This window comes from Arvicola amphibius, chromosome 15 (assembly GCF_903992535.2).
Source record: "Arvicola amphibius chromosome 15, mArvAmp1.2, whole genome shotgun sequence".
Classification (NCBI taxonomy): Eukaryota; Metazoa; Chordata; class Mammalia; order Rodentia; family Cricetidae; genus Arvicola; species Arvicola amphibius.
The window spans coordinates 43,241,761-43,267,901 of NC_052061.1; the positions used below are offsets into that span (position 1 = coordinate 43,241,761).

A 26,141-nucleotide genomic window follows, 5' to 3' on the forward strand; every position below is an offset into this window, starting at 1 on the left:
CCTCATCGAAGGATGGAGGCGTGACCCTGTCAGTAGAGCTCTAGCCGGCAAGCAAGAGGATTTGAGTTTGGTCCCCAGAGCCTGTGTAGAAAGTCAGATGCAGTAACACACACCCGTAATCCTAGAACCGGAGAGGCAAAGCTGGGTGGACTCCTAAGACTCGCTAGTCTAACGTGTGGGCTCCAGGCCCTAGTGAGAACCCCTGTCTGAAAAAGCAAGAGAAGCGTTGACTGCTCAGGTTGACTTCTGGGCCTGCACATGCGCACACACTTGCCTTACCACAGAGACGCAGAGGAGTATGCGCATGCGCCCACACTTGCCTCACCTCGGAGACACACAAGAGTCTCTCGTCACAACGGGTAGTGAGTCCTCTGCTGTGTGTCTTGTTATGGGTAGTGTTAGAACAATGGGTAGAAACCCTGTGGATACATTGTGTCTACTGACACCCCACAAAACACACATGGGAAGTTCATACGTCCCTGGGAGGCTTGGTGAAATGCAGTCTGGGGCCCTGGCCCAGGAACACGTTAAATTCTCCATTTGCTCGCCATCCCCAAAGCTTCATATGTTCTTACAAATGTGAGAAAAAGATGGCTCTGCACTAGGGGGTCAGCAGCTTCTGTTTCTGCCGAAGGACCATAAGAAACTATGTAAGGCCCTGAGAACCAGCTATCTGGTGTGTCGGTCACAGTTGCCCTACTGGCCTACTGTCCCCGGAAGCAGTCAACTGTGACAGAAAGCAGCGGGTGTGGCTGTGTTCCACAAAGCAGCTGGAGGTTAAGTTTAGTTCCCAGCCTGGAGTGGGCACTGTTGGATCCTCAAGGCCTCCCTGGGTTAAGGTAGTGGTTTTTCAGGCTGGAGACCCAGAGTTCAGCATGGCAAGTGGGCTGTAGGGGAGTCTCTCCAGTCCTGGTATCTGGTCTTGTGGGCTCTTCCTCAAAGGTTCTCCTGAGGACACAGTCGGAGTGTAGGTGATGGTGCTGTCCGGCTACATTGCCAGGTTTGCTCTTCTCCAGGCACCAAGAAGAAAGGGACGAGCCCCTTGAAGCACACGGAAGTGTTCTGCTCCATCCCCTCCCGCTCACTCCTGTCCCCCAGCTACTACCACAGCTTCGGAGTCACAGAGAACTATGTGATCTTTCTGGAGCAGCCTTTCAAGTTGGATATCCTCAAAATGGCCACCGCATACATGCGGGGAGTGAGCTGGGCTTCCTGCATGTCGTTCCACAGGGAGGACAAGGTGAGACCTTCCTGTCTACCTACCCCACCCGAGGGATGCTTATTAGGAACATTAACTGCCCTTGCGTGTCTCTGTAGACAGCTGCCACCATCTGGAGAGTTCAGGTGCTGGGATGGGTTCATTAAAGTGATCCTGAGTTCGGAAGTCCCTACTTCCAAATGCAGATATCCTGGGAACAGGATGTGATCTTGGGCAAACAACCCGCCCCCAAACCATCCCCAGATGGCCCCTATGAAATCAAGTCTTTCTCCATAGTTAGAGCCTACACTATCATCCGTTGGGAAGGCCCCTTCAGTACCTCACCTCTACTCTCGTCATATATTGGGGGGCCTAGTGAGTCCAGGATATCAGTGATATTAAATACCAGGATAACTCTGGGTTCCACGGATGTTGAGTGAAAATATCTCCTTCAGTTAGAGACACATAAGTGTCCCATGCTTATATACACGAGTGTGTACATGTATGTGCATGCATGAATGGGTGTTAAAACACACATGCGAATGTACTTATGTGTGTATTTATTTAGTTGCTGTTGCTACTTTTGACCAATGTCCAGTAATTCTCAGTGTTATCTATTCAAATAACACACTAGTATAGAAAGCCGAATATATAATCTCTTTCTTGGGCTAGGAATGTAGTTCAGCTGGGAGAATGCTTGCCTAGCGTACATGAAGCCCTGGGTTCAATTCCCAGTACTGTATAAATTGGGCAGGGTAGTGCATGTCTGTAATCCCAGCACTCAGAGGAGGCAGAGACAAGAGGATCAAGAGTTCAAGGTCATTCTCAGCCACACAGCAAGTTCAATGCCAGTTTGGGCTACATGAGACCTTGTCTCAAAATTGTCATTTTTTTAAATTTCCTTCCCACAAGACTCCCCCTCCCCACCTTCCCTCCTCCTCCTTTATCTTTCTACTCCCCATCCCAGAGAAAGTCACTTTCCATCAACTGTGTCTCAGTGCCTTCTGGACACTCACACCCACTTTAACCTCCAAGTACAAATACGCTAGCCACCCCCTGTAAGGCCATCCTCTGCCTCCTCAGGAGGAGAAGGGGGCAGATGAGGTCTACCACTGCTTAAACCTTCTAGCAGTTTTTCAAATTTCTCAGAATAACACTCAAGGGCTCCATTCACAACGCCTCAGCCCCCTTTCTTAAGATGGCTTCCTCCCTCACTGGTCTCGCTCCCAAGGCCTTCTTTCCTGAGCCTACCTGCAGGAAATCCCACATTGGCTTCTTCTAGGTCTCTGCCACTACTGCATTTTTCTCGAGAGTGCCCTTCATCCTTCAGATTTTATTACAAATTTTATGTTTCTGTGGGTTCCACCTCACTCATATATACTGTCCTCAAAGGAGTGGCTTTTTGTCTCTATGGTCCCCAAAGAAGTGCCTGGTACTCATAAGGACTAGTGTATTTGTAGCATGAGTGAACAGGACGGAGAAGCCGACTCAAGTTGAGTACACCCTGTCTCCATCTCCAGAGACACTGAGGCTGTCCTGCTCTGGGAGCTTGGAGAGCTATAAGCCTGCACTCTGTGACTAGAGAGGCCCTGGGCTACTGGGGCCCAGGCTGTAGAAGTCAGTTGAGAGTAAACTCTTTTATAAAAAAAAAATCTAAGTGTCTGGCCTGGGTTTGGGGTCACAGGAGAGACAATGCCTAAACCAATCACCCTGGTGCTGACCTGTCCACACTGACACTCCCCACCCCTATGATGTCTCAGCTCTCCTCTGACCTCCAGGAGAGGGAAGAAAACAGCTAGACCAAAGAAACCACCTCCTCCTTCAGGAAGGAAGTTAAGCAAGAACTGCCAAAAGAGAACACACATACTCACACACACACACAGATAGACACACACATACACACACAGATACACTCACACACACAGATACACACACAGATACACATACTCACACATACACAGATACACACACATGCATACTCACACACAGATACACACACACACGCTCACACACACAGATACACATATACACGGGGTATGGGAAGTGGTATCAGACAACTGACCCGTAGAGCTAGCAAATTAGCACTGAGTGATTCCAGCCTGGTAGCACACAACCAGGTCACCCGGGGCAGATGTAGCTCCCTAGCTAGACCTGGCCCCACTCCACTGCAGCCCTGGGGTCAGGTCGGGTGGGTGTGACTAGCAGCCCTGGGGAGCAGACTCTACACTGCTGTGTCTGTATGTGCAGGAGAGGGGACCGAAGAGCAGAGCATTAGATGTTTGGGGACTCTAGTTCCAGGTGGAGACTGCACTTAGCAGGTTTCACCAGTGCAATTGTCCCCAGGGAACTTGTCTGTCTGCCACAGGAACCATGGGAAAGCTGTCCTCCTGTGGCCTCTGTATGGCCATTCAGTGAAGGCTCCTACCTGCCTGTCAGTTTGGCAGGGTTTTTTTGTTTTGTTTTAATTTTTACTTATTTAATTGTGTATGTATGTGCTTGCGTGTGTGTTTCTCTCTCTGTGTGCGTGTGTGTGTGTGTATGTGTGTGATACCTTAGGGTACCACCAACCTTGTTTTTTGAAAGAGTGTGTCTTACTGGCCTGTGGCTTGCTAATTCAGCTAGATTATTCAGTCAGAAAGCACCACGGGCCCTCCTGTCTCGGCCCTCCACCCCACGCCTCAAGCACTGCGATTTAAAGGTGGCCCCCAGCACTCCTGGTTTCTACACATGGGTGCTAGGGCTCAAACTCAGGTCCTCATGCTTGTCCAGGAAACTCTACCAACTGAGCCTTGTCTTAATCTTTATTAGCAAGTGCTCATTATATAACGTGGTGGATTTACACCGGTATTTTCATTTGACTGTGTCATGTACTTTGACTGTGTGCATCCCCTACCCATCTTCTGCTTTCATCCACACACATGCATTCCCAAATATATGTTAATATAATCGTGAAAAAAATTTCATCCACGTGTGGCCAGCTTGGCTGATTTCATAATCTGGCCATTGCGAATAGCACTGCCTGGCATTCTGAGGTGAATGCAGAGCTCAGAATGGGGAAAGGGACATCCATTGGGCCCTAAGCTAGGACAGGCCTGGCTGCTGTGATGTCACCATGCCAGGTATATCAGAGAGTGAGCTGACCACTGGGTCTTCTTTCAGACTTACATTCATATCGTCGACCAGAGGACCAGGAAGCCTGTGCCAACCAAGTTCTACACAGACCCCATGGTGGTCTTCCACCATGTCAACGCCTATGAGGAGGATGGCTGTGTTGTGTTTGATGTCATCGCCTATGAGGACAGCAGCCTCTATCAGCTCTTCTACCTGGCCAACCTGAACCAGAACTTCGAGGAGAATTCCAGGATGATGTCAGTGCCCACCCTCAAGAGGTTTGCTGTACCGCTCCATGTGGACAAGGTACTATGTTCTCTGCTTTCTGGACCTGGGCTAAGATTTTCCTGGATGCTTGTTAACATTGAATTTCCAAATGAACTGGGCTTTCTTTGTTTTATTTTTCTCTTTGCTTTGCTTTGTAGAGCAGAGGACAGAACCCAGGGCCTCACACATAACAGATAAATTCTTTGCCACTGAATAAACATATCCCTGTCCCCGCCCTAAATTAGTCCTTAAAAAAAAAAAATTCATTGCTTCTCTGAAAGCAGCTATGTTCTGTAGAAACTGTAGAAAATCTAAGTAAGGAAAAAGGAAAGTCCTTTTAAACCTGTCTGGGAATGGTAACATAGGCTGTGTTGCCAGCACTGAGGAGGTAGAGGCCAGCCTTAGCTGCATAGCCAGACCTTGTCTCAAACAAATAATCTCTTTAAACCCACCATGCAAGATGGTCACTGTGAATGTGTTTGTGTTGACTCTGGTTTCTTTAGACACGTTTCATATGTGTATAGATACATACATACATGTACATGTATATTTTATATTTTAATTGCATCTTTTTAACAGTTTTATTGAGGTATAATCCACACACTACAGACTTGATCCATTTAAAGTATTCAATTCACTGTCATTTGTTATAGTCAGATTTGAGCATCCATTCCAATTCTCGATTCTGAACATTTTTCCACCCTTAGAGAAATCCCATACCCTTTACCCCTTAGCTATCAGCTCCCAGAAACTCTCCCCTTACCCCAGGCAACCATGGATCTCCTCCCAGCCTTAAAGGTATATCACCTGACCAAGCCAATTATGTTGGCAGAATTATGTTGGCCTGGCCCTACTGGCTTCCCTTACTCAGCAATGTATTCTGTTTGCACATATGATGGTGTGTATCCACACTTGGTTTTCTCTCATGGCCAAGTGTGTGCACACTATCTTGCCTTCTGCCTTTTATATCAATTATATACCGAGGCATCTCTCTATGTTTTCATCTTAAATATTCAGCTAATGGTCCAGGAAGGGACCCGTCATTGCCAGCTTGCACGATGCCCCTGCTGTATCGTTCTTAACCCTGGCGAGACTCTCAGGACAGGAGTCCTTCTCAGTCAGGGTACTGCTGTCACGGCTCTGAGCAGAAGGAAGCTTCTGGCCCCAGAACTCACTGACTTCATGACATAATTAATTTAAATGGAACCAAATTGAACTCAATTAAACTGTGGCGGCTCCCACTTACTAGAGGAGAGCTGCATGCCAGGTGCTTTGCTGGGCGTTTTATCTCATGGTTTGTGTTACATCATTTGGTGACCAAAGCGACTTATGGGAAAGCTTGAAAGCCTCGTTTTACGGCTGTAAAAACTGAGAACCAAAAAGATAAAGGACTGTGTCCCTGGCCACAGTGCAAGGTTAGAACCTGGACCAATCACTAAAGGTGAATCTGTAACCGGAAAGGGACAGGAAATCAGTTGTTCACTCTTGCAGGCCTTCCGCCTGGAGAACAGCTCTCCACAACCCAGGGAGCCTTTTCCCACACTCATCTCTGGGTTCTGTAGTGCAGGGGTTCAGCCCAGCTGGTGGGGGGGGCAGTCCAGGAGGCAGAAGAGTCAGGATTTGTACCCAGGCTTGTGGGTCCCCAATTTCGGCTCTTTCCTCTCTGACAACTCTCCCTGTGTCTCTGCCATGGCTTCTGCCACTTCTCACATCACTCTGACCTCACATCTATAAAGTCTTTGTTGTTGTTTGAACCAACTGACTGGTCATTAAGCCGTGTGAAAGGGAACATGTCACTCACCAGGGAAAGCAGCACTGCCTGCTGCAGAGAGGAGAAGCGTGCAAATGAGATCTGAGAGCCCAGCAGAGGTCTGTAGCTCCAGCTAAGGCTGCCTCCTCCCAAGGCCTGACTTTGGAAAATAAATGTAGGGTTGGGTTTCTATTGCTGTGATGAATCACTGTGACCAAAATCAAGTTGAAGAGGAAAGGGTTCCTTTGGCTGACACTTCCACATCATAGCCCATCACTGAAGGAAGTCAGGACAGGAACTCAAACAGGGCAGGAGCCTGGAGGCAGGAACTGATGCAGAGGCCATGGAAGGGGCTGCCTACTGGCTTGCTCTCTATGGCTTGCTCAGTCAGCTTTCTTATAGAACCCAGGACCACCAGCCCAGGGATGGTACCGCCCACAATAGGCTGGGCCCTCCCCCATCAAGCACTAATTAAGAAAATGCCTTACAGTCAGATATTATGGAGGCATTTTCTCAATTAACTTTCAGATAACTCTAATTTGTGTCAAGCTGAGATAAAACTAGCCAGAGCAGGGGTGTTAGTCAGAGGTAGAAAGAATGCTTAATACTCTGAGACGCTGGGTTTCATTCCTGATCTGGCATTGGGCAAGAATGAAGGAGCCAAGCAGCTGGGCATGGTGGCACATGCCTATAACCCCAGCACTCGGGAGACCGGAGCAGGAGGATTGTAAGGTCAAGTCTGGGTTGATAGGCTACCTGGTGAGATCTTCTTTAAAACAAAAAAATTGCTGTTGTTGTTTTAATTGGAAAAAAAAAAGGAAGGAAGCAGTTAAATGGAACTCGGTGGTGCTGGTCTGGACTCCCAACTACTCAGGAGGCTGAAGCAGGAAAACCTGAAGCTTTAAGGCCAGCCTGGGCGACTCAGTGAGATCCTGCCTCAAAATAAAAATCAAGCTAACAAGCCGGGCGGTGGTGGCGCACGCCTTTAATCCCAGCACTTGGGAGGCAGAGGCAGGCGGATCTCTGTGAGTTCGAGGCCAGCCTGGTCTACAAGAGCTAGTTCCAGGACAGGCTCCAAAAAAGCTGCAGAGAAACCCTGTCTCGAAAAACCAAAAAAAGAAAAAAAGAAAAAAAAAAAATCAAGCTAACAATTAGGAAAAGGGTTTAGGATAGTTCAACGATAGTGTGCTTGCCTAGCAGACACGAGGCCCTGGGTTCAATTGTTTCACAGTTCTACTAAAATATGGGGGTGAGGGGCACTTAAGACTATCAGAAAGCCACCCTCATGGTAAGGGCTATTCAAGTGATCCATGGCACCCCATAAAGTCACCCCCAGCCCTGGCCTCTGCACCTCTTGTGCTAGGAAAGCCCCACGATGCAGCACCGAGGACTGAGAGAGTCACAGAGCACACAGGGCATGAGTCACGAGGCTGAACTCAGGCCAGGGCTGATGCCAGGAGAGGGACAAGGTTCCCTCCCTGCCCCCATGTAAGGCTTTACACCCTTTGATCACGGAGGAGAATGGCTACTTCCTCAGAACCAAGCTTGAACGGTGTGTGCATGTGTGTCTTTAAAAGCCACCTTGTAAGCCACCAGGCCCTTTGAAATCAGCAAAGAAGAGCAAAGCCTCGCATGGGTGGCTCTGACCACGCTGCCTAATTGCTGTTTATTGTCCCTTAAAGATGGCTTCTTGGCTTTCAAGTCACTCAGCTGCCTGGCTGCACAAATGGGAAAGCTGGGTAGGTGGACACAGCTGCACACACCCTGCTCCGAGGGCCTGGCTCCATCCTAACCGTGGGTTAGGAACATTGGCCCTTCTCAGATGCCCTCTATTCAGGCCTCTGCCCATCAGTATCCCCTCTGCCTGCCCCACTGACCTATTCTGGAGCCCTGCCTGTTCTTTCTGCTGACAGTTTGGAGTCATCTGCCGCAATTTCCCAGCCCACACTCAGGACAGTATCAGCAGACCCTCCCTGGTACTGTACCAGTGGACACGAGGATCCAGAGTGATTGCAACACAGGCTGTAAAGACTCTCTGGGCCTAAAGAGCTCTTCATCCTTTGGGTCTCTGTGCCATCGCCCCCCGCCCCCAGGGCATGCATACACTGTGGTACCTACCCCCTAGGGTGACACTCTACTCCAGCAGGACAGGCTTTTTTGATTTCCCCTCTTGCTGCTGAAGTACAGGCTCCTGGAGGGCAGGGACTCTGTCTTGCAGCAAGCCATCCTTGCATTTAAAAACTCTTAAACATAACCAGCCCACAAATCACAATCTCAGAGAACCTAGACAACAATAAGGACTCTTAAGAGAGACATACATGGATTTAACCTACATGGGTAGTCGAAAAAGACAAGATCTCCTGAGTAAATTGGGAGCATGAAGACCTTGGGAGAGGGTTGGGGGGAGGGGGAAGGCAGGGAAGGGAGCAGAGAAAAATGTAGAGCTCAATAAAAATCAATTAAAAAAAAAAGTCAGTCAGTAGGCAAAAAAAAAACCAACCACCAACTCTTAAACATGGGGAAATGAATGAATGAATGAATGAATGAATGAATGAAAAACATGAAGCAAGGTCTGTAAGAGAGCACAGTTCTGGCAACATTCACAGCATTTCCCAGTGAACACTGCTCTACACCCAGAGCAGATGATGGGAGATTATTCTGAGGTCCATCCAGGACCTCCTGGTCACCCCTGATGCTCAGATCAGCTGAGGTCAAAGGAAGGCAGTGTGGAAGCCCCCCTCCCCTCAACCCCAGCTATTTATGTAGGGCTGTGGGCACCTGAGGTGCGGCTCTGCAGGGGAGGGGCAGTGGCAGGGAGGAACCTAGGCATGTCCAGACAGTGGGGCAGAGGCCCTGCCTTCATGCTGAAGAGCGCCATAGCATGTTAGAAATAGATTTGTGAGTATTGGCCGTCATGGGTCAGAGGCTGTCACAGTAGGCGGTGAGCCAGAGAGACACAAGATGGCTTTGGATCCTGGACCGGCAGATTTGGGCTTTGTTTCCAAAGGCATCCGTGAATCTCTGAGGATAAGAGGAAATAGAATCCGTGGAGGGTGTGCTGAATACTGGGCCCTATGGGAAATGGCTTTTCTGTCCTGAGACTTTGGCAATAGAAAGCTTCTCTGAGTTTGTTACTTCTGAGGCCTCAGTCTGTCCCTTCCATCTCCAGCAAAGTTCTAAGGACCAAGGGATCATGCCTACTGTAAAAGGCATCTCTTTATCACACCTACCTATACTTTGGCTGACTTGGGTACCAACCTGTTTGAGAGACTGCCTCTGTCTCCCTAAGAGCAGACTGTGTTGCTGGGGTGCCCATGAGGGGTCTGGTGGGACTGGCTGGGACTTAGAGTCCTGGGCGGGGCATCTGCGTAAGTCCAGGCCAAGCCTGGAATAAGAAGCTCTCACTGGGCCATTTCATCTGGCTGAGAGCTAAGGGGTCCTAGACATCTCCTTCTTCCAGGGCAGCCTATGAGCCAGAACCTGCTATGCTGCTGGAATGTTCTCCCTGTCTATCACGGTAGCTACCAACTGCCGGTGTGGTGGTGGAGCCTGGGAGATGTGGCTAGCATTGGGGTCCAAGGAAGTTTCAACCTCACTTTACCTTATTCTAAAGTCTTAGTAGCCGCATGTGGCTCTTCTCTGTTTCATTTCCTTCTCTTGGTCTTGGCTTCCTTCGCTACAGACTGAGGGATTTGAACTGGGCCAATCTTTAAAGACCCCTGCAATCCAACTACAGAAATGCAGCAAACTTTCTCTTTCCAGAAAAATGAGAGCTGCAAGCATTAAAATAGGTTGGTTTTAGTGCTCGTGTGTTAGACAGAACAGCTCCCCATGACAAAGGCCCATGTGTCTTGGTAGGAGAACGATTTGGTCTTACTTAATCAGTGTGTAGTGTTTGGGCCTAGGACCTGTGGGCCTCAGCTTGGGCTATTGCTCCAGGCCCTACAAATTTTAAGAATGGTTCACCGCTTTGCCGATTCATACTGCAACCTGAGTTATTCTTTATCCCGAAGTCTACAGTTAAGAGGGAAAGTTGCTTGCCCAACGCCAAAGATTCATTGTTGGGATTGTGTCAGGATTTGAATTCATGTCTGTTGTTAACTACAATGCCTCTGGCTTGGGACCAGATGCTTACATAACCATAAATTTCTGAGATCAGGCAGAACCTACTGTGTTTCACCCAGCACCCCATTTACAGACAGGAAAGCCAACCCACTGGGGCCAAGGGTCTTTTCAAACTTACATAGCAAGTTAAATGAATTCTGATTCCTCATGGAAGCTGGTATCTCCATGGGAGCGGGGGTAGGGGCAGATTTCTGAGCTCACTGCTTCCCCCCCCCCCAGAAGTTCCCTCTGGCGTCAGGATTGCGGGCAAACTTTTGGGATTTTTTGCTAAATTCTGGCTGATTTCTTGTCAACGCTGAGCAGAGTTGGCTGCTAAAAGCAGCCAAGTCATGTTAGGTTACTGCTGTGTGTGGAAAATTAAAAGTTTATCCCTTAACCAGTCTGACAAGTTTCAGGCTGGAGCCAGAACAGTCTCTGGAGACCAACTCCCTGTGAGTCAAGGTTGGACATGCCTTGGGCGGGGAGGGGCTGGCACAGAGTGCTGCTGTCACGTGCCTAGCAAGCCACGGGCACAGTATAAGCTATTACAATGTATCCAGTACAGGGCTACTTGGTTCACAGACTTGGTTTCATTGGATTCTTCAACCAAACTACATAGCATGCATGTTCTTTGTCCCTTGACCACTGAAAGTAAGGACAAGCTTATTAAGTCATGTATTCACTTCCTGGGTGCCATGTGTCATGCACTGAAGAAAATCTGATCTCTGACATCATGGAAAAAATGACCACAAAGAGGTACAAAGCTTCATGAATGAAATAATCAGAGCCTGGACTGCTGTGCCAAAGACACAGCAGGTTCAGATTGAACAGTTAGGGAGGAAGATGTTTGCGCTGAGACCTACGGGAAAGGGCCCCTCGCTCTGCCCTCTGTCTAAAATACTCTTGCCCAGGCTCCGCTTCTCTCCGTGTGACTTTTGATAAGTCACTTTCCATCTCCGAACCTCAGCTTCTGCTCCTAACAATCAAAGGATTGAACTAGATGAATAATCTCCAAAGACCCCTTCAGCTCAGCTGCCATGACGTAGTTAACTTTCTCTCTTTCCCAGCAAAAGAGCTGCTATCATGCTGGGCGGTGGTGGCGCACGCCTTTAATCCCAGCACTCGGGAGGCAGAGGCAGGCGGATCTCTGAGTTCGAGGCCAGCCTGGTCTACAAGAGCTAGTTCCAGGACAGGCTCTAGAAACTACAGGGAAACCCTGTCTCGAAAAACCAAAAAAAAAAAAAAAAAAAGAGCTGCTATCATTCACATAGGTTGTTGGGGGGGCTGGGGAGGTGATTCAGTCTAGAAAGTGCTTGCTATGTAAACATGAGGACCTGGACTTCATCCCTAGTATCCACATGAAATACGAGCATGGCATTGAGAACCTGTAATCCCAGCACTGGAGATGTAGAGACAAGCAGATCTCTGAAGCTGTCCGGCCAGCCAGTAAAGATAATTGGTAGATCCCAGATTCAGTAAGAAACTTGTATCAAAAAATGCTTAAGAGGTAGAATCCTCTTTACCGCCCCCTTCACTGCTCAAGGACCCACCATCATGAATGACGCAAGAATGACCTAATGGTCCTCACCAGGAAGCTCACGACTAACCCTTTGCTTCAGAGGAAACACATGGTCGTTGATGTGTCCAGGAAGACAACAATACCAAAGACAGAAATGCAGGAAAGGATAGCCACAATGTATAAGACCACAGCAGTTAGCATCTTTGTATTTGAATCCAGAACCCACTTTGGTGGTGGCAAGACAGTGGCTTTGGTGTGATGCAAAGAAGAGTGAGCCTAAACCCAGACTTGCAAGACTTGGCCTGCACTAGAAGACAGCTTCCAGGAAGCATGGAAAGGAAAGCGGGTACAGACTGAGGAAGATCGGGGGACTGCAGAGGCTAGTGCTGCTCAAGAGCAAAAGGAGTAGAGAGCCTGCCGTGTTGTTTGTGTTTTTCTGCTGCAGTGGGGCAGATTTCTAAAATCTAGAAATTTGCATGTGAAAAAATAACAAGAGGGGATGCGATGGAGGAAGACACCGAGGGCCAACCGCTGGCTCCATCCACAAGCACGCGTACACCAGGTACATACACATGTCGACAGAGAAGAAACAGGTTGCTTTTATTAATGCTAAAAATGATGTTGAAAGTTTGGACAGACAAGTCAGCCAGTAATAATAATATAACGGTATTCCATCATCTGGTTTCTCTTTCCACCCATGTAGTGACTCAGAATCAAGTGTGCTCCCAAAATGTTCTGTGAGAGCCCCCACTCTAGTCAGGCGGTGGTAGAGCACGCCTTTAATTCCAGCACTCACAAGGAAGAGGCAGGAGGATCTCTGTGAGTTCGAGGCCAGCCTGGTCTACAGAGCAAGTTTCAGGACAGTCAGGGCTACAAAAAAAAAAAAAAAAAAAAAAAAAAAAAAAAAAAAAAAACCCTGTCTCAAGAAAGAAAGAGAGGAAGGAAAGAGGAAGGGAGTACAGGAGGGAGGGAGGAAGAAGAAAGGAGGAAGGGAGGGAAGGAGAGAGGGAAAGAAAGGCCCTCTCTAAAGAAGTATTTTTATATTTTAAATTGCATTCTGTTCTGATCTCAGACCTGCTCAGAACACAACACATCATTTTGTACAATGTATCCATTCTCTATATGCTACCCACCTATTAGTCATTCTGTAGTTGTCTCAGTTATCCGGTCAGTGCTGTTGTTGCAACACTTACACAAAGTCTTCTGTGTTATCTGAGTTTCAGGGCATCGTGGAGGGATTGGAAGAAATCCTGTGAGAGTGAAACCGTAGACCTACTGTGTTACCGTAGACCTACTGTTTAGCCGTAGACCTACTGTGTTACCGTAGACCTACTGTTTTGCCGTAGACCTACTGTGTTGCCGTAGACCTACTGTGTTGCCGTAGACCTACTGTGCTGCCATAGACCTACTGTGTTGCCATAGACCTACTGTGCTGCCGTAGACCTACTGTGATGCCGTAGACCTACTGTGTTATCGTAGACCTACTGTGTTGCCGCAAAGATGTCCTCATCAACACAAGTGTTTATCTAGGGCCTACTGCAAACCATTTGGCAGATGATGTTACTTAATCTTCGCAATCAGTCGAAGATGTGCATACTATTATCTTCATGATACACAGAAGGACCTCGGACCACAGGGACGCTAATTACTTGCCCAAAGTCTCATGCTTATGATGTGAAAACGAGGGGCGTCTCCTCCCCTACCTGCTCGGTTGTTCAGATCTGTCACATTTCTCACACTCCTGTCCCAGTCTACTTCATTAGCATACGGTAGCTGGGCTCAGACCAAGTGCGCTATTTGTTCCCAGGCTTTCTCTCACTATAACATCCTTAGCATTATCTGTTACTGCAGACTCCGCAAACACCTATCGGAGGATGGAAGCAGCTTTTTGCAGGTGGATCGGCCAGCATTTTAAAAAAAGAATATTCTCAAGCCGTGGTGGCGCACGCCTTTAATCCCAGCACTCAGGAGGCAGAGGCAGGTAGATCTCTGTGAGTTCGAGCCCAGCCTGGTCTACAAGAGCTAGTTCCAGGACAGGCTCCAAAGCTACAGAGAAACCCTCTCTTGAAAAAAAAAAAAAAGAATATTCTCTTTGGAACATATTGTTTCCTTAGAGAGATAAAAAGCTTAGATAGGTTCTAACTGTACCGCCCACCAGATGTATGGCTTTGGAAGAGTCTGTTCCTGTTGCCAATCCCCATTCATTGATGGTTGCTTTTTAAAATGTATTTACTTAATGTGTATTGGTGATTTGCATTTTTTGTCCCAGCATTTTTGTATACAGTGCCTCTTGGGGGCCAGAAGGGGGCATCGGATCCCTGGGACTGAAGTTAACAGATATTTGTGAGCCACCTTGTAGTGCTAGGACTAGAACTGGGGTCTTCTGAAAAAGCCGGGCCATCTCTCCAGCCCCAATCCTCATTATTATTGTTGTTGTTGCTGTTGCTGCTGCTGTTGCTGTTTTCGAGGCAGGGTTTCTCTGTGTAGCTCTGGCTGTCCACAAACTTACTCTGTAGACCAGGCTGGCCTGGTCAGGGATCTGCCTGCCTCTGTCTCCTGAGTGATGAAATCAAAGGCATGTACCACCACTGCCCAGTGAACCTCACTATTTTTAAACTAAGAATAACAGAGATGAAACAGCTGCTTCCTGTGGTTACGGAGAGGCCAAGCACGGTACTATGTTTGGAAGCTCTGCTCAAGAGCATATGATCAAGCAAGGGTTTGTGGGAATAATCTTTTATGTTGTTCTTTTTAACTTACTCTTTTCAGAATGCAGAAGCAGGCTCAAATTTAATCAAGGTGACATCCACAAGAGCAACAGCCTTGAAGGAGAAAGAAGGCCATGTCTACTGCCAGCCGGAAGTTCTCTATGAAGGTAGGATACATTCTGATACATTCTTTCTCACTGAGACGCCCAGAACCCCTCTCTGTGATGCCTCCCTTTCGTGCAAGGACAGGGAAGAGCAAGAAAGGCTCTTGAGACCCCAGAAAAGAATTTAGGGATCTTCCTTGGGTAGCTCCCAACACTTCTGGTCCTCGGATGAATGACAAGCATAGTGGATGCATACAAATGGTTGCGATGTATTAGGCAGGCATTATAGGTCCCGTCTCTTCCTTCTGCACTGCCACGATTTCTACAAAGTGGGTGTCATTGGCCCACTGAGCCCACTGAGCCTGAGGGATGCTGAGCCACACATGGAGTGTCAAACCACAGAGCAAGAGCCACACCCATGTGCCCATGTTGGTCAGGCACATGTGGGGTTCTTTGTGGCAGGGCTGTGCTGGCATTAGAGGATGGGCAGAAACATCCCTGGGTGCCAAATAGCCCTTACCCTAAACAGGAACCAGCCAAAAGCTCTCTGGGAAGTGCCACTGTCCCACAGGGCTGAGTTTCTGCGCTTGGTGTCTTACAAGATGTAACACAAAGCCAGGTGTAGAGAAATCTGCAATTCATACTTCCAAGTGTACAATGAGTCTGGGTGTGGTTTACATGCCTATAATCCCAGCATCAGGAGGCTGAGGCAGGAGGATTGCTGTGAGTACCAGGCTAGCCCGAGCCACATACCCTGTCTCAAAAAACAAACAAACAAAATCAAATTATATGCCTGTAATCCCATCTCTTGAGAGATGGGGGTGTGAGAGTTAAGGTCTTTCTCAACTTCATTGTGAGTTAAAGGCCTGCAGGGGCTCTAAGAAAGAGGTCTTGTCTTGAAACAGACAAAAATGGGCAAAAAAGTAATATAAATATTGAAAGTTGCAAGATGGAGTATCAGCTGGCAGGCAGTGCTGACCCTAGCAATGCTTCTGAACTTCCTGTTTATGACATAGGGACACAACTCTATAGTCAGCCTTTTACACTTAACCTTCTCATACAAACATTGCCCATGTTGAGAAAATCCTTTATAAGCATCCTTTTTATACATATTATAATAGGATTTGCCGATTTTATTTTAGACATGGTCTCACTCTATAGGCCAGGCTGGCTTTGAACCTGTGACAGTCCTGTTGCCTCAGTATCTCCTAGTGCTCACACAGTGACTGCACAAACCCAGGTACTAGATTTATTTTATAATGTGCAATGACACTCCTCTCAGTAGTTTCTGGAGTCTGTTTTCATACTCATGTGCACTTATACACACACACACGGGGGGGGGGGGTAAAATTGCAGCAGCCTCTGATTTAAATCTGTAATTCTCTGATTTCTATCATGGATAATTACAGGCACTTCTGCATTTAAAGCCCCCTGGTCTGTGGCACCTCACTCCTGAGCCTTCTGGCAGGGCCAGCATCATTATCAAGGTCCCTCCCTATCCGTGACCACCTTTGATGTAATCTGGGTCTGAATCAAGGTCAGGGGTGGTACTTGGGAACTGTTCCTATGAACAAGGCCCAGTTTGGCATGAAGAGGGAAGTTCCCCACCCCAGTGATGGGGTTTCATCAGTGTCCTGTCCTCTCCAGGCCTAGAGCTCCCTCGGATAAATTATGCTCACAACGAGAAGCCCTATCGCTATATCTTTGCTGCTGAAGTTCAGTGGAGTCCCATCCCGACCAAGGTACTGTCCCTGTGCATGCGTGCAAGCTGGGTTCTCTGGACCCAACTCAACGTCTGCAAAGCAGCCTCCTCCTGGCTTAAGACTGGGAAAAGGGGTTCAGGAGGGAAATCAGTTGGGATAAGTCTAAAGCGTGAGTTCTGTGTTCCATCTGCACTGTGAGCCCCAGTTATGTGGCACTCCGGGGTGGGCTCTGAGAGCAAAGGAATCGGCAGGGAGTGCTGCCGCCAGCAGCCAGCCGGCCTTCTCCAGCAGGAAGGGTGTCACTGGAGCCTGGAGGATTGATTTTGTTTTTTAAGTGACTATTTGTCGGTATTTACTATAGTAAGGTGCTGTTCAAAGTGCTGGTCAGACACCACTTTTCTTTCATATCAACATTTTTACTTGCACTAAAAAAAAATGCAGAGCAGATGAGATAGCTCAGTGGGTTAGGGGATGTGTTGTCAGGCTTGGCAACCTGAGTTTGAGCCCAGGAACCTACAGAGTAGATTGAGAGACCAACTCCTGTCCTCTGCCACATACGTGCTGTGGCATGATACAGTGATGGGTGCCCCCCCCCACACTAACTGTAAAAAAGCATGCAGTAAAAATAAAACAGTGAATTAAAAACAATTTTTTTTTTGATTTTTCGAGACAGGGTTTCTCTGTGGCTTTGGAGCCTGTCCTGGAGCTAGCTCTTGTAGACCAGGCTGACTTTGAACTCACAGAGATCTGCCTGCCTCTGCCTCCCGAGTGCTGGGATTAAAGGCGTGCACCACCACCGCCCGGCTAAAAACAATTTTAAAAAACTAAAATATTGTCACGCAGTGGTGGAGCACACCTTTAATCCCAGCACTCAGGAGGCAGAGGCAAGCAGATCTCTGTGAGTTCAAGGCAGACTGGGCTACAAGAATTAGTTCCAGGACAGGCTCCAAAGCTACAAAGAAACCCTGTCTTGAAAGAACCGAAAAGAAAAAAAAGAAAATATCTTTGGTACAAAATACTCATAAGCAAAAATTAAGGCTTACACACACACACACACATACACACACACACACACACACACACACACACACACACACACACACAGAGAGAGCATACTCCAAGCCACTTTCACTAATTCTATACCCTACAGGAATAGGCCTGTGAGAGATTATGGGAATTTTCCTTTCTATTTGTTGTTTTGTTTTTAGATACTGGAACTCAAACCAGAACCTCAGGGGTTCTGGGCAGGGGCTCCACAGTCACTCCAGCCATAATCCAGAGCTTCCACTTTCGAAGCAACAAAAGAATTGTATCATATTTTAATTAGTGGCATTAAACACTTTAATTATATAACTTAAAACATTGTGATATAGTGTCAAATACCAGAAAAAAATTCATGATTGCTGAGTCTCAGCCCTGTGTGGACCCCGTGTCTGATACTGGGGGAGGAAGTTTGGTTCTTCCCTTTCTGTGACTGCGCTGCCTGGGACAGGTGTCACTTGGAGGTGATGTCACACGTGTCGGTTTGAGGGCTCAGTCTCACCCCTGTGGCTTTCCTGCCCTCCTGCTCCCAGAGTCGGTGTGCTTGCAGACACGGGATCCCATCTTTCTCTTCTCTGCGTACACAGATAATAAAATACGATGTTCTCACAAAGTCCTCCTTAAAGTGGGGTGAGGAGTGCTGCTGGCCGGCGGAACCCGTGTTTGTACCCACGCCGGGAGCCAAGGATGAGGATGATGGTAAGAGTGAGGGGAGGGAGCCCATGTGGTGTGATCACCCACCAGACAGAGGCACCATCCAGAGGCACCCCACAAGTCGGTGGCCTGATGAGGAGTCTAGGTGTGTCAGTGGCAAAACCACATTACAAACTTCCCAAGACCACGCTTGCCTCTGATGTCGAGTGCCAGCTCAAGAGGTCTCTCACCACTGCGTTCTGTAAGTCACTAGGACCCCAGAGCTCATGGGCAGTCATTATTCTTACTATTATACCTTATCACAGTGAAGGAATATAGACTAAAATTAGCAAAAATCTGGAGTGGGCACATAGGATGGGGTGCAGGAAGGGCCAGGACAGAGCCCCTGGTCATCCTCTCCCAGTGGGTTCACCCATAGTGTTAACCTCTGACAACCAAGCATCTCCAGCCAGGGAAGCTTGTCTGAGCCTCCATATCCAGAGATTTTACTATGGCTCACCGCATGACTGACACCCTGTACGGATGACCTCAGTGTTCAGCTTCTCGAGGCCAAGCAGGGACCATGTGGTCCTAGGCTCCATCATATATCACATTGTCAGCCGGGCATGGCAGGTATGTCTGAGATCTCAGCATTTGGGAGGTAGGCAGAAGACAATCAGGGGTCTAAGGTCATTCTCAGAGACACAAAATTTGAACTACTGAGACCCTGTCTCAAAAAGCAACAGCAAGAAGATAGGTAGGTAGGTAGATAGGTAGATGATTGGATGGGTGGGTGGGTGGATGGATGGATGGATGGACGACCATTTTAGAATATAATACCTGGTATGGCCCACAGTCTCTGAAAAGTTCTCATAGGTCAGACTGTGACAAAGGCCAGACCTTCTATGGGCAATGTTTAAACTCTTTGCTGCACAACGCCTGTACCTTTCCACTGAGTGACACACGCTCCCTCAAAACGTGCAGTTTTAGGTTTTAAAACTTGTCACAAGGACTGGTCCCCAAATCTCAAATGATCTCTCTTACATGTATGTGAAGTTTTCTTAGCACCTGGGAAATGTGGGTTTCCACATAACCAAATCATCTGATTCCCCCTTTGCCTCAAAAATGCCCTGCCCACAGCCTTGGGGATGCTAGAGAGGCTAATAAGCTATGGGTGGGGACACCAGCCAGGCCAAGCCAGTGATGGCGCTGCCCACACCTGCAGGGAGGGCAGGCCATCCCACTGAGGCTGCCAGCTTCTTCCTTCAGGTGAGAAGGAGTGGCTTTTCACCTGGCCTTGACTTCCTACTGATTCTGGCCTGGCACACAAGAAGGGGGATCCCATGTCACCGCCATCTCCGAGGCAAGGGACTGTTTATCATCCACTCCTACTGAGACTAGTCCTCTACTTGGCTAGCCAACTGCTTCTCACGCCTTCTCTCCATGGGTGTGGAATGACATTGTCCTCATTTCGTCAAAGGGAGGCTCAGAGTGGGGCAAATTGACCAAAGTCACGTGCCCCATATGCAGAGGTTGGATTTGAATCCGGACCAAATCTGACGTCACCCACGTTCAGCTACGGCAACCAAGGTCCTTTGGGAGGAATCTTGGGTACTTCCTGAAAGTTTCCTTAACCCCGCTATGCCTTGTGAGGGCAGAGGATAGAGAATGTTCCAATTTACAGGCAAAAGGTTGGGGTTGCCCATATAACCAGGAGATGAGCTGGATTCTTTCCAGCACCAGCACAAGCAAGGTGTAAATACCAACACGTGGTCTGTAATCCCAGCCTCGGAGAGGTGGAGGCAGGGAGATGTGAGTTTAAGACCAGCCTGGGCTACGCTGTAAGACCTGTCTCAAAACAAAGCAACAACAGCGCAAACGCAAATGCTTTGGCAATTCAATTTTGCTCAGCTGAGTGGCACATCTTACTCCACACGTGCTCCTGGAACTGGCTGGGTCTCTCCACACTCGGAGGTTTCAAACAATAGAAAAAGAGCCGTTCTTCAATATACATGAAAATGAACAAGGTGCTTCCAGAGTCCGCCCTGCATATCCCCTAGGCACCCTGTGAGGTTGGAGGTTGGTAGGAATTATCTCCAGTGCAGAGATGAGACTAAATATCAGCAAGGCGAAGTGGCTATCCTGGACTGGTATTCTGATTCCAGTCCGGGACTTCTCTTCTGCCAACACAGCAGCTCCTAAATCCTCTTCCCCTCTGGATCCAGAAAGAGTTGATAGAGGACCGAGAGGCACCTCTGAGAAATGTCCCTCTCCAAATGGAGGACTCACAGAGCTTATACATTGAACACTGTTAGATATCTCTTAGGAGCAGGAGTGGAGCTCATGGGTAGAGCAGCTGCCTAGTCTGCGAGAAGGCCCTGGATCACATTCTCAGCTCTGCAAGTGAAAATAAACTGGGTTTTGTCTGTCTTCCTGTAGGAGTGATCTTATCGGCCATTGTCTCTACCGATCCCCAAAAGCTGCCTTTTTTACTTATTCTGGATGCCAAAACTTTTACGGAATTGGCTCGTGCCTCTGTGGATGCGGACATGCACCTGGACCTTCACGGCTTGTTTATCCCGGATGTAGACCAGAGTGCAGAGAAGCAGACCCCTGCCGTGGTGCAGGAGGATGAAAATTCAGATGCCCCTATCACCCAACAGGCCTGACCGTGTCCGGATTGGGCCACAGCAAGAATGACTTCTCTGGTGGGACCTGGGGACAGTAAGGGTGATTGCCGACACTGTCAGCTTGACAGCATCTAGGATTACTTAGGAACAAACTTATAGGCCTGGCTGTGAGAGAGTTTCTATACTGAGTTAACTGGGCAAGGAAGATCCTTGAATGTGGGCCGCACCATCCCATGAATTGAAGTCCGGACTGAATAGAAAGGAAAGAGCCAGCCAACCATCAGCATTCATCTGCTTCCTGACTGTGGATGCAACGCCACCAGCTGCCCCACACTCCTGACATCTTGCCTTCCTCCGCATGATAGACCGTACCTGGACCTGAGGGCCAAAATAAACCCGCCCTTCCTTGAGTCGCTTTTGTAGGGATCTTATCCCGGCAATGGGAAAGTGAGTAAGCTTGCATCTCTCTCTGGGTGGAGGTGGCCACGCATTTCGCCCTGTTGTTATTTTTTGTGCAAATACTGAGATAATCCACAGAGACAGCTCTGATTCCATTATATCAGAATCCTTGCAGAAAAATCAAGTCTTGCGCGGTCAGTTCTGGCATATTTAAGAAAGCCCTTTCTCTTCTTATTAATACCTTGAGGAACTGGGAAGGTGGCTCAGCTGGTGGAAATACTGGCTATACAAACACAAGAACCTGAGTTCAGGCACCCTGCCCCCTCCCATAGCCACCCACATAAAAGCTGGACAGGGCAGCATGTGCCTATCACCCAGGCTCTGGGGAGGCAGAGGCAGGAAGTTCTCTGGGGCCTGATAGCCAGACAGTCTAATTGAATTGACACACTCAGCAAATTGTGAGGGGCCCTGTCTCAGAAAATAAGGTGGAGCAGGATGGAGGGAAATACCCAGTGTCCACTTCTAGTCTACACACATATTTGCACACACACATACACACACATATACACGCACACACACAGGTACATACATATATACATGCAACAGACCTTGAACATGAATCAAGAATTATATTAACCATGTTATCATTGTTCTTCGAACAAGTAGCTGTGAGCATGAGAAAAGGTGGGCATCATCACTGCTCCTTCCATCAGCCTCTTTTCTCCCCCCTCCCTCCTTTTTAATGGACGAGATTGTGGGTGTGGCCTCTGGTTTTCTCAGCCAAGCCCTGTTCATAAGTCACATGACCAGGAGGGCACGATGCTTTGTGGTTATCCCACATAGAATATAAGAGAAAAAACAAACAAACTTGACAATCTGGTCAGAGGTTATTTGTTTTTATACGTCTGCCTCTTCGAGTTCTTCTGAGCCCATAACGTAGGCTGCAGAACTTCACCTTTCCCAGCCTGCAAGACGCCCCGTTGTATGACCAGTGACTGACAGGTTTGAGTGGGACCTCTCTCTGCAGGAGGGGACACTGAACAGGTACTGACCGGATAAGGGCAAGAGTTCAGGGTGGAGGGAGGACAAGGCCGGGCTGGCCTGAGAGCCAGAGCATATCAGCCGTTGAAGGGAAAGGGGGCGTCCAGTATGTGCTTCAAGGTGAACCAGACATGTGGGCCACAGTGGAAGGAGGTCCCCAAGCAAGACAGTGACTGGGATTGCAAACAAGTCAGGTCATGGCCATCTGAGCCACCTTTACAGTCTAGTGGGTACCTAAAGCAAGAGACATAGCCTTGACCGCTGGAGCCCCTCCCCTCCATCTCCTGTGGGAAACTCAGTCCTACAGCCCCGGAAGGTTGGGGATGTCAGTGACAGTGGCCTAAAGGAGACATGATCAGAGCCTGGGTTTGGGTGGCAGAAGCAATGTGGCAAATGTGACAGTCACTCACCCACCCTTGCCTCTGCTTTAAATGTTTGAGGGTAGAGTGGAATGTGAGGTGGCTGTGTCCCCACCTCCGTGCTCCCAGTTGCCAAACAGCACCCAGACCTAATCTCAAGAAAGCACCCAGTTCTGCAGGGAGGAAACAACGTTGGTGGTTTGTTGACCTTATTTAAGATGACAGCTGGAATGCCACACTGGTGAGCGAGGCTGGCACACCAGATCCTGTTGTCTCGGTTTCAAAAAAAACACTGAAGACTGACGACAGGATATTCGATTTGTCTGGGTCCGGTGTCCTATAATCCCATTACATTTTGTACATGCACAAACCAGGGCACTTAGCTCAGAACTCCATGCAAGCACCTTTCTCCAAAGGCCCACAAAAACAGCCCCCTCCCCACCTCCTCCCAGGCTTCCTGGTGATGAAGCGTGTGGGTGGGCAAGATGGACAAACAGGAAGTCCTGGGAGAGACTCCCCAGGTTTGTTTATTGCTGTCCTCAAGAGCTATACTTCCGGGAGTGTTCCAAGACCACAGTGTCAGGGGCAGTGAAGGCTCACAGGTGTTGGTGGTGGCCAGAGCAGGTTTCTCTAGGGTGGTTCACAGGTGTTGGTGGTGGCCAGAGCAGGTTTCTCTAGGGTGAGTCCGGTGCCGAGACAAGCGGGAGGTGTTGCCTGGGTAAATCAGCTCCTGAGAAACCTTCATGCCTTTGAGCCACGTTTGCTCTGTTGATTCATACTTGTTTCCTCGGGACCAAAGTTACTGGTTGCAGGGCTCACAGCTTGGAACAGGTTGCTGGTCCAGGTTAAGTCAAAACACTTTTGATCCCTTCTTACACTGTTTAAAGATCTGTTGGGTGGTTTTGAAACACCCAGAAGTCTTTGCTGTGGCAAGTCAGGACACACATACAAAAGCCTTCACCAACTCTGCCATCCCCACCATCTATACCATCTGACAGTGAGACACCTTGGGGCTTCTATGCTTCCTCTTCCCTCTGGAGGTTGAAACTCATGGCCACTATCACACAGGGCTGTCTTGAGAAGCATCCTACGAGGTTGTCCCAGCCAAGAAGCAGAGCCTTTTCTTAGCTACGGGATCTAAGAGGTGTGCAACATTGTATCCACGCAGGCTATGGATGAGCAAGACTTCCCTCTTCTTGGTGATTGACAGAAGCATCTGGGATGGGTGGTACTTCTGGAGTCACTTGAAAAATACCTTTGGGGGACCTGCAAAGGGTTGCTCCTGCAGGTGGAGGCTGCAGTTTGGGACTAGGAGAGAGGCAGATGTGGATTATCAAACCAAGCAAGGCTAGAGCTAAATCCCCAAGAAAGAGCCATGGGAAGGGAGAGAGACAGATGAGGGAGTGTGTTCTCTGATTATAAGTTCCTGTGCGTTCCTTGTAGAACACTTGGCTAGATTAAAATAAGATGAGAAAAGCACGAGAGTCCCATGACCAGTGGATGCTTTCTGGTGTGTTTCCTGTAGCTTTCATAGTTTGGGTGCAGAGTCCACAGGTTAGAGATCTGTTTATGAGCAACATACCAGCTTGAAAACCTTCCACTGTTTGCACTTAACAGGTCATTACCTTCTTTTCATGGGTGCATATGACTCCCTCCTTGGGACATGGCAGCATGGGTACCACCTACCATCTTATACTTTAAATCATTTCCAGTCCCCCACCCCGGTAACTATTGTATGAAATTCTAGAGTCCGTCCCTTGCCTGGAATACAGGCGATTGGTACAGTTTCCATTTAAAAAAAAATTGGTCTGCACAAGATTAAGCTAGTCACCTTTACCATGATGCCCTACCACTAGCTGGGGCACTAGAGGGAGAGTGGTTTTCTTTCAGGGTGTGGCCCTTGGTACTGTGCTCCAGTGGATGGCCCCACACCCAGAAGTATATGAGCAGCACAGAATGGAGTCTATGGGCTATAAAGCAGGTGAGTTGGGTGGGGGTGGGAGAGAGAGGGTGGGTCTGGAGTGAGTTAGGGGGCATGTTGCATATACATAGAATGGTAGGTTGATTTGTTGTTGTTGTTGTTGTTGTTGTTGTTTTGAGACAGGGTTTCACTGTAGCTTTGGAGCCTGTCCTGGAACTAGCTCTTGTAGCCCAGGCTGCCTTGAACTCACAGAGATCTGCCTGCCTCTGCCTCCCAAGTGCTGGCATTTAAGGCGTGTGCCACCACCGCCTGGCTTCCGTAGATTGATTTTTAAGTTTTACACAGAGTATCATTTAGTTAAGGGTGGTCTTGAACTCATTTAGCCAAGGATGGCCTTGAACTCCTGATCCTCCTGCTTCTGCCCTTCAGGTGCTGAAATTAGCAGCACATGACAGCACATGGTGTGTAGAACTGGGGATAGAATTCATGAGTGCTAGTAGCATTTGCTCTTCCAACTGAGCTACGTCTCGCAGTCTGATACATAGATTTTAAAATGTTTTATTTACTTATTGTGTGTGTGTGTGTGTGTGTGTGTGTGTGTGTGCATTTGTGTTTGTACAATTTGATTAGAGGACAGCATGTGAGAATCAACACTCTCCTTTCACCTGGTGGGACTGGGAGATCAAACTCAGGTTGTCAGGCTTGCCAGCAAGCACCTCCTTTACCTGAAGATCCATCTCTCCAGACCTATTTTTATTTGGGGGAATGGCTTCTCGGCGTAACGCTTGCAAGGTCTGTCTATCTTGTTTTACGACAGGCTATCGCTTACTGTATGGCTGTATCACACTTTGCTTCTTTGTGTATCAGTTGGTAATATTTGGGTGATTTCCCCTTGGGGCTATGAACAAATCTACTGTGGGCATTGATGCACAAGTGTTGTCGATGGTGGTGGAGGAGAGGGTGCCATGACCTCATACATTCCAGGTAAGTACCCTAGGTACCACCAAGTTGTGCCCCCAGCACCATGCTTCAGTTTTGTGTGCACATACATCTTCATTTCTCTTGAGTGTACACTAAGTCGTTGCTTGATCACACAGAAACTCTACATTTTAACATTCCAAGGAACTGCTAGGGTTGTTTCTTTCTTTCTTTCTTTCTTTCTTTCTTTCTTTCTTTCTTTCTTTCTTTCTTTCTTTCTCTCTTTACTCTGTATCCTAGTCAATATTCTGTTGCTGTGAAGAGACACCATGACCATGGCAACTCTTATAAAGGAAAGCATTTAATTGGGGCAGCTTCAGAGGTTTAGTCCATTATTGTCACGGTGGGAAGTGGCACACAGGCAGACATAGTGCTGAAGAGGCAGCCAAGAGTTCTACATCTGAATCAGTTGGCAGAAAGAAAGAGGACATCTGGGCCTGCCTTGAGCATTTGAAACACCAGAGCCCAGCCCCAGTGACACACTTCCTCCAACAAGGCCACAGCTCCCAATCCCTGTCAAGTAGTGCACTCCCAAATGACCAAGAATTCAAATGTATGAGCCTGTGGAGGACCATTCCTTTTCAAATCACCACACTGTGTAATTTAATGTCTAGAGTTTGTAACACAAGGCCTGGACTGTTTGACAAGCTGAGACCAGAGTGGGTCCTTCTCGGT

The 26,141-nt window shown here is 48.2% G+C and overlaps 1 protein-coding gene across 4 annotated transcripts in view; it reads left to right on the plus strand.

The window, feature by feature from the left end:
- The window catches only part of Bco1 (beta-carotene oxygenase 1), a 36,182-nt gene extending 15,004 nt beyond the window's left edge, over positions 1 to 21,178 (plus strand). For all 4 annotated transcript variants that reach the window (XM_038312786.2, XM_038312784.2, XM_038312785.2 and 1 more), the window contains 6 exons: positions 1,017 to 1,240; positions 4,358 to 4,615; positions 14,719 to 14,824; positions 16,409 to 16,503; positions 18,093 to 18,204; positions 20,578 to 21,178. In XM_038312786.2, coding sequence (XP_038168714.1) covers positions 1,017 to 1,240; positions 4,358 to 4,615; positions 14,719 to 14,824; positions 16,409 to 16,503; positions 18,093 to 18,204; positions 20,578 to 20,807 — 1,025 coding nt within the window. In that variant the 3' untranslated portion in view covers positions 20,808 to 21,178. The remainder of the gene's footprint in view (positions 1 to 1,016; positions 1,241 to 4,357; positions 4,616 to 14,718; positions 14,825 to 16,408; positions 16,504 to 18,092; positions 18,205 to 20,577) is intronic.
- The last annotated feature ends 4,963 nt before the right edge of the window (positions 21,179 to 26,141 follow it).